Genomic DNA, 17,370 nt, shown 5'->3' with positions numbered 1-17,370 from the left:
CCAAGTCCAAAGTCCCATTCCCAGAAGATAAGAGACGAGCAAATGATGCTATATGAACAGATAGATGGTCTTATGAATATTGATGTTTCCTGAAGGAAACGTAGGGAACAAGGAGGGAATGAGGAAAATTTAATTTTGCCCTGTCATGTGTCCCTACGTGTTCCCCATCATATGTTATATGTGCATGATCAATATGCATATTTACCCCCTTGACCGAATAAAGACGCAATTATAGTTGTGTCCAACGTTAGTATGTTAGTTATCCAGTCCCTCCTGAAAGCAACAAGTATCAGGCCTATGTTGCCAATGTCTCTACATTGTGCACGTTAAATCATCGAGTTGCACCCGTTTCTAGGCCTCACAGGGCCTGGACACCAGATTCAAGCCTCAAGTCTCCTGAAACCACTCCGAGGAGCTATGCAGCCCCTCCCGCATCCCTGACCCTTCACTTACTTTCTGCCAAGCAGCGCGGGGCCCGGCCTGGCCTGCCTGCCTGTCTACCAAGAATATGTTATGCCTCTAGTTATCAGTTCAGCTCCCCGGCTTCACATTCCTAGCTAACGAACCGCATAAACATCTTCATCTATAGTCTAGCCTTTCTGTCTCCATGCAAGAGAATTACTGAATTAATGTCCATAGAAGATTCATAGCACACACAATACATTAAGAAATATATGCATGCACCAGCCTTAGTGACAAGTAGCCTTTACCCTCATGACTTTTAGATTCTATCAACATGTTCTCCAAACACAAGATATCAGATATGCTATAGGTACAGGTCGTTCTGACATCCCAGACTTTAGTCTCCTCTTCTAGTGCCAGAAGTCAGAGCCCCAGCTCTCCCCAGTTACACGTCATGGCTCGTTTGCGCGCACCAGTAGGTTAAAGGTTCCAGCTGCCCAGGTAGCCTCCTCCATGTATCCACCCATTTATGACACTTCTGTGACGTTTACATCACATGTCTTCGTGCACGCCCTGTGCACGCCTTCTTTTTACGCCCATATGTTCTTATCTTTCGTTTGTCACTTGTTACGCCTACTGTATTCAATGTAATTGTACTGTTTTACTATATATACTGTATGATGTTAATAAGATAGGAGACTGTCATTCCTGTCCCTTCCTGAACCTTTGCAGGTGATGGAACCCGATGGTCCATTGGCTCGAGCCATCTAATTAAAGCCAATATGACTCAGATACCCCGGATTCTGCCTCTTATTTATTGAGCTATCCTTTTTAGTTAATGCATAGAAAAATAGTACCGGTAATTATTTATTTATTTACCACATGTGAGTGCCGTTTAAATTTGGCTCTTATTGATATATTTGTTAATTTACATTCTTTTTTTAACAAAGTGCTCTAATTGACAAGAAATGTGGATAAAAAGCACTCTATTCACAATCATTATCACAAGTGTATCACCTTTTATACTCTAGGTCGTAGCAACATCTCACCCTAGTGGATATGAATGCCCAAAAGACAGGCTCCACAACATCACAAAGACAGCAACTTGTGCAATAGAGTGTAACTGCAGTTGTGAAAAATGGCTGGAATAGGAAGGAGGACAGAGGTACTCCAGGTTAGTGCTCACAGACTGAACCAAAGACCTATAGAAGTGTTGCATGTACTAAGTGCACAGCTGTTCTTCTGCCCAACACACTTGATGCATCTTTTGTACACTCATATACATGAAGGTGCTACACTAATTGTCTGCAAATTCCCACTGTACTGCTAAAGACCTGTATTCACTACTCAGATGATCGAAAAGTCGAATAACCTGGAATGTCAATAAAAAGTGTATCTGGATTTATTTCTACAAAATATGATGTAAAAATCTAGACGTCTGCTCTCTAGGTTCCTTGCAATAAGGTGAGGAACGCAACTGGGCCACTGTCGGCAGTAGAAGAAACTCTCCCTCGAGGTCCTCCTGCGCATAAGCAGGTGTTGCCTAGAGAAATTTGTGTGTTAATATCACAAATGTTACAATCAATGTTGCTATGTAACATATCTGGATTTATTTCTACAAAATATGAAGTAAAAATCTTGATGTCGGCTCTCTAGGTGCCTTGCAATAAGGTGAGGAACGCATCTGGGCCACTGTTGGCAGTAGAAGAAACTCTTTCCCCAGGTCCTACTGCACACAAGGGGTTTTCTAGAAAAATGTGTGTTAATATCTTGAATGCTACAATCAATGTTGCTTTGTAACAGTGGACTTTGGCCAAAGGGTTTTTGCTTCCTCCTCCTCCACCGTGGTTGACAAACGTATAGGTGAAGATCGTAGGAAGCTGGCTCTGTATATACTATACGACAATGAGGAGGAAGTTTCACAGAGTCCAGTGTAACCCCAACGGTAGACAGGGGTAAAAGTAGATAGCACCATTCTATCTGTGGTAGTGTGGGTGAACAGTAAGGCTTAATAAGAGGATAGTGTTTAGCATTGGTAGTACACACTCAATCAGCAAATGATGTCACACACGCAAAGACTGAACTCAGACCAATTTTGTTTGTATAAAAATATTATTAAGTTATTTTTTTCTAGAACCAAGCCAGGCACAGGTAAGTGTAATAAATGCTTTGCAACATCTTATGCAGGGTTTACAACTGAATGCAGATTCAAATGCAGTTTGATTGAAATACAGGTAAGTCAAAATATCGAAATGACTGTTCAGATTACTTTTTAGTTTACTTTTCAGATAACTTTTTCTACTCAAGTGTGATATGCCTAGATATCACACTGGGATATTTCCTAGAGAAAGGGTAAGTAAAATCAGTTTTGCACAGTTGTAGTTTTTCAGGTTTCCATACAAATCAACTTCACACAAAACATTTTTCAGAGAAAAACAGTCAATGTATCCATATGGAGAGAAATTAAGTTATCGGTTACCCGGTAAGTACTCAGTCTTTGGGGTTGAGTTTCTGGGGTTAGAACACGGGTTCCCCCAGGGTCAAAGATGCACTAGGGCGCCGAGTGCAGAGTGCAAAGGCCCAATGTTATCCAAAGGGGGAATAGGGTGCCTCCAGTTGGTGGCTGCTTACGAGCAGGCCACTGGGTTGTGGGAGCAAAGCTCTTGGCGTTAGGCTCAGGGTAAAGGGGGATACTCTTTAGCACACAAAGGGCACCCGCAGTGGTGCAGGGGCGGCTGGGTGCAGGGTGCTGGTTTGGGGGGTTGGGTGCTCTGTTGATTTCAATGTGGATTCTCCGATCTCAACAAAGACTGCAGGCTCGGGGACGAAGATCTTCTGGAGGTGACCACCTGTTGGAGAAGTAAGTTAGGATGCCATTGGTTGGGCTACCCAACAGCTGCGGTACATCGGGTGCAGGAGTGTCCTTAGGCGTCGGGTTTCTCGTACCAGCTCCGGGTGTGGTCAGGGGGATCCCCCAGGAAGAGACTGAGTTGGCTTTCACCTTGCCTCCCCCACCTGAAGGGTGGGGTTGGCGAAGGTGGCACACCTCCCTTACTCACTTGGTTTTCCCGACGATTCACCCGCACAAAGTGGGGGTCAGAACCGGTGGGGGCCAGTTGCTTGAAGCACCAAAGGGCCTGGAGAAGCTCACAAAGGCGGCAAAGCCTTTGAGCTTCCCCTTCGTGGGCCCTGCCCATCCTGCGGGAGGAGGCTTGGCGCCTGATCCCAGGATGTGCAATGTTTCAGACCCCAGTAGGCTCTCGACCCAGGGGTCCAAAAGCATGTCTGGTGGTGGCTGCTGGCAAGCAGCCACTCAGCCTGGGCACTAGTGTTCGGTCGTTTTTAAGGGGACATCTCTAAGATGCCCTCTGTGTGCATTTTTCATAAAAACCCACACTGGCATCAGTGTGGGTTTAATGTGCTGAGAAGTTTGATGCCCAACTTCCCAGTTTTTTGTAAAGCCATTGTGGTACTGTGGAGTTCGTAAGGACAAACTCTTAGCACCATATACTCCTAATGGCATTACTGCACTTACAATGTCTAAGAATTGGCTTAGACACTGTAGGGGTACAGGGCTCATGCACCTGTACCCTCACCACTTGCATAGTGCACCCAGCTAGAGAGGTTGCTGACCTATGCCAGGGCAGTAGGTTGTAGGCATGGCGCACACGGATGTGGGCCATATTGACTCTTCACTTCATTCTGCACCAAAACACGCATTTTGCAAAAGCAACAGCAGTGTGTGTGTGTAAAGGTACAGGGCATCTAAGGATGGCACAATAAGGGCTGCAGCCCTTACGGGCCTTCCCTGGCCACAGTGTCCTTGGTACCTATGGGACCATTTACAAGTTATTGCCCTGTGGCCAAAGAGTGCCAATTGGGGTTTTGTCTTCAATGCAGTTTAGGGAAAAAACATAGGCACTGGGTACCTGTTTGGCAGGAGCCCAGGGCACACTTAGCAAAGTACATCAGCAGTTTAGCAAAAAGTGGGGGTAACCATGCAAAAAGAGGGCACATTCTTACCCAGCAGAATTATAGGGAGGAACGTAAACGTTGGATATAAACCAAGCAATTATACAAGTACATTTGCAATACTGGCACATCCCAGAGCGCAAAGAATTCACTGCAAGATAGGTCAAATGCCACACAAGTAAAAAATTCAGCACAAAAAAAACTGTAAAATTAGATTACAGGGAAAATCCTGAACAATGAAAAGGCACATGTGAAAACACGGCTATCCATTCTATGGGCTTATCAAAAAAATATTTATGACCTATTCCTCGCCTGTATACATTTAGGACCAAACTTACCAAAGTTTTTAGAACCACAGCCCAGTTTTTAGAATGGTGAACTTTATTGACCCACCTAGCTTTAATGGACATGACTTAAGCATTACGTATTAGAGCACTGTCCATTGAAATGTCCACTAAATCTGCACAGACATACAGCTTTACTGTGATAAAACTATATTGTACACAAATGAGTGGAAAATGGATGTCAGTGAATAATCATTTGTGCATCAACAAGTAAAGTTTCTTTATTTGTTTTGAAGCTACTAAAATCTTTGTGTCCATTACACTTCATAATTACCAAAAAACTTCATTATTGCTTTCCTAACTGCTGAATGTATACATTTCATTTACAGGAGTTTACATTTTCTCGTGTGTTACATAAAATGTACATCCTACAGCCGTTCCTTTCACACTCCCTGTACCCAAAAGATAGTCACATAATTCACTTTACTTTTCATTACCAGAATTTGTACATAGCAACACCCTTGTTAAAAAGCATTGTCAAAGCTAATAGGTCTCTGCAATGGCGGAGCTCCGAGCTCTTGGCGTTTTCAATGTGGATGTTTTTTAGCCGAATGTTTGTGAGGTTGCGGGTGTGTCTGTGTTTAAATGTGTGTGTTATTACTTTGTAGGGGGTGCCTGTGGCTGTGTGCATGTTTATGAGAGCAATTGCCGTGCTCAATACACAGACACACTGCATGCACTAAACCAGTAAAAGTAGATGGCACTTTGGGAGCATCTCAGATGAAGGCAATCCTTTGGCTTCATTAAGTTTTTCTCATATGAACAGCCAATACTAGTTCTGCACACCCAAAGCAGGTCGAGCAAGCAGATATTTGAAACTTCTCTAGTGTAAAGAGCAGTTTAAGCATTCTTTCTTGGAGAGGGCTTTACATATAAACACAAGCAGTTTTTCACCTGCACACGCACTACTAGTATCATCTACTTCATTAGGAAAGCTGAGGTCCACATTGGGATATTGTCCAATCCACATGCATCATTATTTCGGCAAAATCTTGCTGGGAGGATTTCAAGGAAATTGGTTTAGAAACTGTCCCTTTGGAGCAACATTCATGAACATTAGAGTTCACGCTCTTGTGACGACGGCGTCTTCGAAATCTGTGCTCATGCGCTCTTGCTGGGAAATGTACTCTGCAATAGTTATTGCTATTTAAGTGCAGGTGGTTAGATGGTTATCGCATAAAGAAATGAATCAGTGTTTATGTGTCTCCAGATGCCTAAAATATGCTTCAAGTTTATTTCATAAAATCAACCCACAAAAATGAAAACCCCCCACAGCTTGGGTGCTTCGTGTGAACAAGAACCTGTTAGTGTTGCCTCCACTGGGAGGTTTTCTCACCTGTTCACATAAACTTGTATGTTGGAAGATCTTCGAGAATCGTACATTGTTTAACCCCTTGCACGCTGATGACGGAACCGCTCCGTCATCAGCTGCGGGTGCGCTGTGCTGATGACGGAGCGGTTCTGTCATGGCCCGCCCCGCTCGATAGAACGCTCATGCGCGGCGCAAATTCCGCGCCTGCGCTGAGGGTTCTATTGAGCGGGGCGGGCCATGACGGAACCGCTCCGTCATGAGCACAGCTCAACCGACGCTGGTGACAGAGCGGTTCCGTCACCAGCATGCGCCCGCCCCCTTAGCACTGCGGCGGAATAGCCGCCGCAGTGAAGGGGTTAAAAACAGATGTTTATCAACATTTAAAATGGGAAATCCTTATGAAAGTACATTTCCAATAGGAAAGGCATAGGAGACTAACTAGGAAGCAATAGTGCAAGTGCTTAAATTGGATGGGTCATAATTGTAAACATGTAAAATAATACAGTTGAAATGAGACTACGAAGAGTGTTTATCAACACAACGCGATGGGAGCTTCACTTGTGAATAGTAGGCAGTTTGTAAACATACGCTGGGAGCTTCAGGTCACTAGAGAGCAGTGTCAAACACTCACAGTGGGAACTTAATCCGTGACTAGAAAGCAGAGTTTATAAGCAACTAAATAGGAGGCGTCATCAGTTTAAACAGAAATCATTCTTTGTCAATTACATCGGAGTGTCCTATCCAACTTCAAAGCAATTTGTTTTAACACTCCAATTGTGAGCTTCGTGTGTGAATAGGACGAAGTATTTGTGAAACCATTTGTAGCTCATATTCAACAATGAACCAGTGTTTGTAAACTATAACATTTGGAAATCAGTATGTGACTAAGAGTTAATGTTTACAAATACTTGCACGGGGAGCTTCATATGTGACTAGGAAGTAGTGTTTGTAAACACTTCAAATTGTGCTTCATATGGGACTATGAAATGTAGTAAACACACAGTTTCATAAACAACCTGGAAGCAGCGACCTATAACATGAAATTGGGATCTTCATGCGAAAATCAAAGACTGTAAACACTCGCAGTGGGCGCTTCCTATGTGACTAAGAAGCACGGTTAGGAAGGAAAATGCTGCTTACCAGTATGCATCTGTTCTTGGCATGTAGAGTTGCAGAGTTACACACTGTGCATAGATCGCCACCTAGTGTTGGGCCCGGATGTTTGCAGTTTGTTGTTGTCCTGAAAAGTTCTTTGGAAGCCACTAGATAGGTGACTCCTCCTTTGGACCACATTGCGCATGAGCACCGGCTCCATCCTCAGATTGTTTTTCGCCATTAGGAAAATGATGGAACTTTGCCAGAAAAGAAAGAATGCCCATGTAATCAGTATCTAATTAAGATAATACTGGAATAGACAAGGGTAGCCGGGTGGGCTTTTGTAACTCTGGAGCTCTACATTTCAAGATCAGATGCATACTGGTAAGTAGCATTTTCCGTTCGAGGCATATGAGCAGCAGATTACACACTGTGCATAGATTGTATAGCAGTACCCACTCTTAGCGGCGACCACCCCTATCTGTTGCAGTAGTTTGAAATAATGTTTTGAGAACAGCCTGGCCCACATTAGCTTGTTGTTTGGTTTGCACATCTACACAATAGTGTTTTGTGAATGTGTGCGGTGTAGACCATGTAGCTGCTCTGTAGATGTCATCTAAGGGAATGTTCCCTAGAAATGCCATTGAAGCCCTTATTTTTATTGTAGAATGGGCTTTAGGAGGAACAGATAACGTACGTTTAGCTTTGTGGTAACAAATGTGTATGCATTTGACAATCCATCTAGCGATTCCAGATTTTGAAATGGGATTACCCTTGTGTGGCAGTGAGAACCACACAAAAAGTTGTTTTGTCTTCTGAAAGGGTTGTGTTCGCTCGATGTAGTATAGCAATGATCTTTTGACATCTAGGGTATGAAGAGCTCTTTCTGCTACGGTCTGTGGCTGAGAGAAGAAAACGGGCAGTTCCACAGATTGATAGAGGTGGAAGGGAGAAATGACTTTGGGCAGGAATTTTGGATTAGTACGTGGAACAACCTTATTTTGATGCATTTGCAAAAAGGGTTCTTGAATGGTTAGTGCTTGTAGTTCACTAACTCTTCGCTGAGAAGAAATGCGTTACTTACCTGTAACTGCAGTTATCCAGTATTGGTGTCTTTCATAGATTCACATGCCTGAATCATTCCCCGACGGGGAATGATTCAGGCATGTGAATCTATGAAAGACACCCATAATACTGGATAAGTAATAGCTACTAGGAGCGCAACCTTCCATGTTATAAATTGTAGTTCACATTTATGTAATGGTTCGGAGGGAGGTCCCATTAGCCGTGTGAGAACAATGTTTAAATTCCACACAGGTGAAGGTGGAACTCTGGGAGGAATTATTCTCTTAGACCTTCCATAAAGGCTTTAATAGCAGGCACTATGAACAGAGATGGATGCTGTCTGTTTTGCAGATATGCTGCTATTGCAGCAAGAAGCAGTCTAATAGACGTGTAGGCTAAGTTACATCTTTGGAGGTGCAGTAAGTATCCTATGATGTGTTGAATAGACACGTCTAATGGATTATTATTGTTGTGACAATATATTACAAAGCGTTTCCACATGGCTGCATAACATGCTCTAGTGGTTGGGCGTCTAGCTTCTTTTATGACATTCATGCAGTCTGGAGGAAGGTTCAGAAATCCAAATTCTAAGACCTCAGGAGCCAAATCGCTAGGTTGAGCTGAGCTGGGTCCGGGTGCCTGATCTCTCCATGGTTGTGTGTTAAAAGGTGTGGAGACAGGTATAATTTTTGGTGTGGTACCACAGACAGTTGTAGCAGTGTTGTGTACCATGGCTGTATGGCCCACGTTGGAGCAACTAGGATGAGGGTCAGATAATGCTGCTGTAGTTTGCGTACTACTAGTGGCATGAGTGGTAGAGGTGGAAAAGCGTACGCAAATCTGTTTGACCAGTTCATCCATATCTTATTGCCTTTGGACAGTGGGTGTGGATATCTGGCGGTGAAGCTTGGGCATTTGGCGTTTTCGTGAGTGGCAAAGAGGTCTATCTGAGGTTGTCCCCACATCTGAAAGAATGGTTGAAGAACCTGCGTATGAAGTTCCCACTCGTGGGTCTGTTGTGCCCGACGACTTAACAGATCTGCTATGGTGTTTTGCACTCCTGGAACATGTTGGGCTAGAAAGAATATGATCTGAGGTATAGCCCACCGCCATATGTCCTGAGCTAGTCGAGAGAGTTGCAGGGAGTGTGTTCCGCCCCGTTTCTGAATGTAATACATGGCTGTCAAGTTGTCCGTGCGGACTAACACAGCTTTGTTTAATACTTGTTTTTGGAAAGCTTTCAGTTCTAGGAATATAGCTAGTAACTCCAGGTGAATGATATGGAGTACCTTTTGTTGTGGTGTCCACCTGCCTTGCATGGTGTGTTGCAGTAGGTGGGCTCCCCAGCCGGAGAGCGATGCGTCCGGTGTCAAGACTATTTGGGGAACTGGCTCTATGAACGGTCGGCCTTTGGAAAGGTTTTTGGTGTTCCACCACTGCAGAGAGCGATGAGTCTACCAACACTAGGTCTGTTAATTGACCTTGAGCCTGGTTCCATTGACGCGATAGGCACTCTTGTAGAGGACGCATTTGAAGTCTTGTATGGGGCACTATGAAAGTGCAAGAGGCCATTATCCCCATGAGTTGCATTAACACTCGTGCTGGAAGGGAGTGTTGTGGCTGAAACTTTGTGAGAAGAGTTTGCATGCTTGGCTATCCTTACTGGAGTGGGATAAGCAAGCGCTGTTGAGATGTTTATTGTAGCACCGAGGTACTGTTGTACTTTGGATGGTTGCAGAGGAGACTTGGTGTGGTTTATTGTGAACCCCCAAGTTGTGGAGCAGTTGGATCGTGGCGCGAGTGTGTTCCACACACTGGTTGTATGAGCTGGCTTTTATGAGCCAGTCGTCGAGGTACGGGAAGACATGGATGTGCTGTCTTCATAAATGTGCTGCCACTACTGCTAGGCACTTGGTGAATACTCTTGGTGCTGTTGTGACTCCGAATGGGAGTACTTTGAATTGATAGTGCTGCCCGTCTATTACAAATGTGAGATGGTTCCTGTGAGCCTTGTGAATGGGAATGTGGAAGTATGCATCCTTGAGATCTAGAGTAGCAAGGAGGTTGTTTTATAACAGGAGAGGAAGGACTTGTTGGAGTGTGACCATGTGAAAATGGTCTGACTGTACGTATATGTTTAGCGGTCTGAGGTCTAGAATAGGCCTCAGAGAGCCGTCCTTCTTTGGGATAAGAAAATATAGGGAGTAAACCCCTTTGTTTTGTTGGTGCAGAGGAACTGGTTCTATTACACTTTTTTCTGGCAGAGATATTACTTCTTGCTTTAACAGTGATAGATGTTCTTGTGAACATTAGATGCTGTTTGGGTGGTATGTTTGGGGGGGGGGGGGGGGGGGGGGTAGATGTTAGTTCTAGACAGTAACCTGACTGAATAATTTGTCGCACCCACCGGTCTGATGTGATGTTGATCCAGGCAGGAAGGAACTGTTGCAGTCTTCCCCCCCCCCCCACAGGAGTGGAATGTTGGGGGAGAAGGGGAGGAAAGTCATTGGGTAGGGGTGGAGGCAGAACAGGAGTTGTTGGTTTTGCCTCTGCCTTTGTTGTTGTTACCCCTGTAACCCCCTCTCTGGTAGCCCTTATTGTATGTGGATTGGCTAGGAGTTTTGTAGGAAGTGGAGGGACTTTCGGAGGAGTAGCCTCTTGTGTTGCCTCTATATGATGAGCGACGAAAAGAACGTCTGGGAGGTTGCAGCTTCAAGGCTCCCATAGATTTAGCTGTGTCTGTGTCTTTTTTCATTTTTCCTAAAGACACATCAACATTAGGGCCAAATAAATGTGTCTCATCAAATGGCTGATTGAGGATGGAATTTTATACCTCCGGTTTAAAACCTGAAATACATAGCCAGGCATGTCTCCGCAAAAGGGTACTGGTATTGATTGCCTTGAGGCAGTATCGGCAGCATCGGCAGCATTTGGGCACAACGAATGGAAGTATTAGTAATATTTTTACCTTCTTGTATGAGTTCATTGGCCCTATTTTTAGATTTGTCTGGTAGATGCTGCATTATGGACTCCAGTTCATCATAATGTGCCCTGTCATATCTTGCCAACAACGCTTGGGTATTGGCAATGCGCCAAATGTTTGCTGCCTGTGACGCTGTTCGTTTACCGGAGGCGTCAAGGAGCTTAGATTCTTTATCTGGTGTGGAGGCCTCACCTGATGTTTGTGAATTAGCACATTTACGTGCATTAGACACTACTAAAGAATCTAGCGGGGATAGATCTTTAAAGTAAACTGGGTCTGTAGGGGCAGCTTTATATTTTTTCTCAATGCGAGGTTTGAGGACCCGAGCCCTGACAGGATCTTTAAAAACCTCTGTTGCGTGCTTGATGACACCTTTAAGCATTAGCAAAATGGCAGTAGACCTTTGTGTGTTATCAAAAGTGTCTAATAGGAAATCTTCCTCCACAGTATCAGTGTGCAAGTCAACCCCATGGTACTGGGCAGCTCTCTGGACTAGTAGGTTAAAACCTATAGTGTCCTCTGGTGGGGAATGTCTGGAAGGATAATTTAATTTAATTTAAAGCCATTTGTAAAGCGCCTGGTTACTCAAGAACAGAGTGTCCCCGTGCTGAAAACTGCATTGACGCTAGAGGAAGGAGCACGGGAGAGCCAACTCAAGGGGAAAGGAAGGGAAGGGGTTAAGTGCTTGGGAATAGGAAAGTTTTAAGTTTTCCCCGAAACCTGGTTTCAGAGGGTTCCATACGGTTTTCAAGTGGGAGCTCGTTCCAGCACTTAGAAGCCAGATATCTAAACGAACGGCCGCCCATCCTGGCACTGGTGACTTTAGGGATTTTGAACAGCATTGCTCCAGAAGATCTTAGATTTCTGGTGGGGCGGTGTATTGTAAGAAGGCATTTTAGATAATCTGGCCCCGTGCCTTGAGCGATGCGATGGGCAAAGCATAGTGCTTTAAATTTAATTCGCTCCTCAATGGGGAGCCAGTGGAGTTTGGACAGGGCAGATTTCCCTGAGGCTCTGCGAGGAAGCTTGAGCACAAGACGTGCCGCGGCATTGTGGGACGTAAGGCACATCAGGGGTGTTATAATCATCCCAATGATTAGGGGACTGAGGGGGACTATTGGTCCCTCCTGGGTCATGTGCAACCCCCACCTGTGTCATCAGAGTCTGTATCCACATCATCATCTGGATTAGTGGATGGTGTAGGCGAATGATGTGGTGGAGGAGGTGTAGGAGGAGGAACAGTATGGGGAGGTGGTGGAGAAGGGACCCTTAATGGAGAGGTTGCAATGTCTCTTCTTTGGAGGAGGAGGAGGAGGAGGTACCGGTGCTTCTAGTGGTCTCTTCTTGGAGCTAAGAGCTAGTTGGCCAGTCTTAGGATCCTTTACAAGAGTTTTTTGATTAGGATCTAGTGTAAAAAGTTCTTCTGTATAGGGCAGATCCTTCGGCGTCGAAGTTTTCGGAGGTTTGTTCGGCACAGAGTCGGTAGCTGGTCTAGGGTCTTTTGGTTTAGAAGTGTGACCTTTTGAAATGTCTTTTACCGGAATATGTTTTCTCGGTTCTGGGTGTTTCTTCGGCTCCGAAGCGTGTAAATCGGGGCTTTTAGGCGTTTTATTACTCTGCTCAGAGTGCGGTTTCGGCATCGATGAGCCGCTGCCAGTCTTCGGCGCCGTTTGCTTAGGTGTCGGAGCAGCGGTCGGCGTGGTTGAGGAAAATGGCTTCTTCTTTGGTGTCAGTATAGGATCGGCACCGGGAGTAGGCTGACTCAAGCCCGAGCCGCCTGAAGGCTTAGTAGGCTTCTTTCCCGGGCCCGAAGGCAGGGCGTGGGAAGCAGTCTCTCTGTGTACACCCGGGCCCAAAGGTGAGGGTGTGACGGAAGCCTTTTTTGGGGGTGTCGAAGGGTTGGGGTCGACGGTCTTACTTACAACCCATTGAGCTGGAGTGATGTCCTCGACGTCTCGATCTTCGGCATCAGAGGAGCTGGCACTTTCTTCGGCGTGCTGGTGTTCTGGCACGTCGACGCCTTCTCCAAAGAGGTCGTCGGGGATCGAAGCTGACGAGCAAGCCATTGGTTCTTCGAGCTCTTCGGTCCCGAATCGTCTTCTTGGAGCGAAAAGAGGCACAAGCGGAACAGTCTTTGGCCTTGTGCTCCGGTGAGAGGCAAAGGTTGCACACCTCATGTAGATCGGTGTGGGGAAACTTCAACCCACATTGAGGACACTTCTTGAATGGCATCCTTTCCATGAGCCAGAAGATGAGGCCTTGGTAGGCCCGAAGGCCTTCGCCGAAGACCGGAATCGAAGACTTCGAAGTGGTGGAGAATCGCCTCGATGTGGAACGCGATCGAAACAATACCGTCAAACTGGGTGAGGATTGCGCGCCGAAGGAAATTTGGTTCCAAACTGGAGCGCAGGAAACGCATCCGAGCCCGATGGCGGAAAAAAACAATCCGAGGATGGAGCCGATGCCCATACGCAATGTGGTCCAAAGAAGGAGTCGCCTATCTCGTGACTTCCAAATAACTTTTCAGGACAATAACAAACTGCAAACATCCGGGCCCAACACTAGGTGGCGATCTATGCACAGTGTGTAATCTGCAGCTAATATGCCTCGAACACACTCTTATGTTGGTATTCTTAAAAGGTCAGAAAATAGCCAAATATACAACCTGTTACACAGAAGCAAAATTAATGTTTTGTATTTATGGTCATCTACTGCACGTAGGGTTGTCTGCATATGACCTGCAAGAGGACCCGCTTCCCGTGTTCAATTGCCTGACTGGCTGATTCAGCCTTTCTAAAGTCAATAAATTACCAATGTACCTCATAAAAACTAAAGTGGCGGTAGGGGTGAGGGATGGGAATTGGAGCACAATGGGGAGTTGGAGGGGTTGAAGTGCCTCATGCTCCATGCAGAACAGACCTGTAATGTAGATTTAAAGGAGAAAGGCATCTAAAATGGATAGTCAAAAAGTTTGCTTTTCAAGGTGCCCAGGTGGATGTGGCTTAATATACAGGGTTGCCGATTTTGGGTTTGGGGAACCGGGTTTGAGTTTTGCCTACCAAAAAATGCCTACCGTGAAAGAGACAAGGAAGGACAAATAGCAATGTTACACCAATGAAGGGAAAGTAATTTAGAAAGGCAGATGACGGAACGAATGGCAAGCGATGGGCGTGATGAAAGCCCACGATGTAGATACAGCATGTCTCCGTTCGAGACAGCGCATGCACACCGTCTACAGCCATGACCTACAAAAGTATTTGCTAAAATATGGTCCGACATGTGACCTTTGTCTTTGAAGCGCAGCAAGTGTGATGAGATAAATACAGAATTTAAAAGGTATCTTTATTTATTGATTGGACTTTCGTAACCTCCTGTCGCCCTCCCTGCCCGCCAAATAATAATCTTAATTGGCTTGCGACACAACAGTAGGTCACCACCCACAGTTTGGGAAACACTTAATTAGGAAACCATATTCAATCACTTAGAACAACAGAACTTAAATCAAAGACATACATCTGCGAGAAAGCCTGCAGCCTCAAACCGGAAGGTCCCCCCCCCAACCGCGATCAGGAGCTGGTAAGAAGACCCGACCATAAAAGGCACCCCTGCACCAGACATCTCACGGCCTTGGGTGGCCCAACCGACGGTGCCTAACCAACCCCAAACATCCCAACTTACCTCTCAAAGTGGTGGTCGTACCTAGAAAGTCTTCATCCCCAAGCCTGCTGTGTGTTTGCAAACCGGAGACTCCCCATTAAAAGCTACAGCTCACCTGATGCCAAAACAGCACTCTGCACCCGGCTGCCCCAGTGCCACTGAGGGTGCATCTTTTGCGCTGGCCTAATCCCCCATTTGCCCTGAGCTTGAGTCCAGGAGATTTGCTCCCACAACCCAGTGGCCGGTCCGTCAGCAGCCACCAACCGGAGGTCCCCTATCCCCCATTGGATAACCTTGGGCCTCAGCACTCTGCACCCGGCCATGCTAGTGCAGCTGATGGTGTAACAAGAGTGTATCCTTGACCCTGGGGGACCCGCGTCTAACCCCAGAATACCAACTCCCACAAAAGTACTTACCTGTTAACCAATAACACTATTTTCCTCTATAGGATAACATTGATTGTTTTTCTATGAAAAAGTTTCCAAGTGTGGAGTTGGAAAACCTATGAAAACCTTTTACAACTGTACTAAATAACAAAAACGCTTTTACTTACATGTTTACAGAAAATGTCCCAGTGTAGTATCCAGGTATACTACACTGTGTAAGAATAGTAATCTGAAAGTAATGTACTGGTCATTTTACTAAGAAGTCCATTCAAAGTATATGTACTGTATTTCAAAAGCATTGCATTTTCCAGTAACAGTACTGTAAATCAAAACCAAGTGCATATACAATTGCAATCCAAACTGTTTTATAACTGTATTACTGCAGTAAAGTATTCATTGCATCCCTGTGCCAGGCCTGCTCGGTTCTATAAAATAAAAATAAAGAAAATAATATTTTTATACAAAAACAATTGGTCTGAAGTTCAGTTTTTGAGTGTGTGAATTCATTTGCTGACTGCGTGTGAACAACAACTGCTTAACACTGTCCTCTGATACTGCCTTACTGCTCGACCACACTACCACAAATAGAGAGTGAGGTGCTAACTAACTTTACCTCTGCCTACCTTTGGTGTTCCACAGGACTCTGTGCACACTATACCTCACTTTGGTATAGTATATACAAAGCCAGCTTCCTACAATGTCGCAATACTATTAATATTTATAAGCACTGAATCACAGGTCAGAATCACAACAGAGCTTTGCAGCAAGCAGCTTAAAAAGACACAGTGAACCAGTACTCATGCATACCTGTCTGAATTTAGTTCTTGCTTCCTTTTCCTTCATGCGCCCGTGTGCAACCAAATAATCAAATACCTCACCTGAAAGCAATTTAAAGTAAACAAAATTATATACAACAACCCTTTGAAAATGCATTTATTTCCCACATCTGGTGCACAATATCTACATAAAGCTATGAGACACAATAATCACGGTAAAGTATGGTCTTGTGTTGCAATACACAGTTCCAATGGTATACGAATCCACCAGGCTGAAGACAGTCGTTTTGCAAATGACATCTTGAACTAGAGATGGTATTATGAGACCATGTTACATATTATATTTTTTGACATAATTTGGTGCAAATTAGCAAGGTGCTATTTTTTCTCCCCCAAGTTGGGAAATATTTATTGAAAACGTTAAGTGAAAAACTGCACCATACTATTTGGTTGTCTAGGGAAAGATAAAATATTTACATCATTAACAAGGTAGAGTTATAGAAAAAAACAAAAAAACACCATGTAGCTTTTGTAAAAAACAACAACAAAAACAGCTGCTTTCAATGTTCAGCTCACAATGGAACAGGATTTCCTCATTTCATGAGAGGGCTGTAAAGGTAATAAAGGGCAATGTTGTAGGTGCGACGGTTTAGGACTATCATCTAAATACACAATCATACCCAAATACAAAATCAGCATAAGCGCAGAAAAATCAGAAAGACTAGCATTGAAAGAAAACTATTTCACAGGAATGTCATTCAAAATGTCAAAGCGCCTCCCCGTTAACCTGTGTGCCTGTGAACTATGGGTTGAGTAACCGCACCTTTTTACACAGGTAAAAAGCTCAAACATACACAAACACATGTCCTACAAAATAAAGGAATTTTATTGTTTTGATTTTCACTGGAACTCCACTAAAATAGCCATGCAACCATAACATCCCCATAGCCCGCTCATGACCTCACACTTGCCCTAGATAACATCACTGTTACAGCAAACAAATGATGGATGGAATGCAAACAATGCAAACATTCTCCCCCAGTCAAAAGATCTGGCTTAAATCCTTTGTATTTTGCCCACTACGCCACCCCAGTTTGGACCCAGCCATATGCAAATCAGTCTTGACCCTGTGCCCCATGGGAACAGTTCAGACCGACTGCCAGGCCAGGTCCTCCTGGACCGGAAACAAGCATCTTGGGACCGGTTTCAGGGTATGTCACCCTTCTTCAGGCAGGCTAGCTTGAATCCAGTGGCACAGTGAGCAAGGGACCCACGTCTGGGCATACCCATCCCACTTAGGGCGAAAAGTATTACAGCAAACAAATGATGGAAGGAATGTTGACAATGCCAACATTCTACCCCAGTCAAAAGATCTGGG

The 17,370-nt window shown here is 44.8% G+C and overlaps 1 protein-coding gene across 2 annotated transcripts in view; it reads right to left on the bottom strand.

Annotated features, from left to right (window-relative positions):
- The window catches only part of MARK3 (microtubule affinity regulating kinase 3), a 596,913-nt gene that overhangs the window by 486,662 nt on the left and 92,881 nt on the right, over positions 1-17,370 (bottom strand). For both annotated transcript variants that reach the window (XM_078660239.1, XM_078660240.1), the window contains exon 6: positions 16,024-16,094. In XM_078660239.1, coding sequence (XP_078516365.1) covers positions 16,024-16,094 — 71 coding nt within the window. The remainder of the gene's footprint in view (positions 1-16,023; positions 16,095-17,370) is intronic.

Source organism: Lissotriton helveticus, chromosome 9, assembly GCF_964261635.1.
Source record: "Lissotriton helveticus chromosome 9, aLisHel1.1, whole genome shotgun sequence".
Classification (NCBI taxonomy): domain Eukaryota; kingdom Metazoa; phylum Chordata; class Amphibia; order Caudata; family Salamandridae; genus Lissotriton; species Lissotriton helveticus.
The sequence above is the reverse complement of the archived record's forward strand: the minus strand, read 5'-3'. Positions and strand labels throughout refer to the sequence as shown.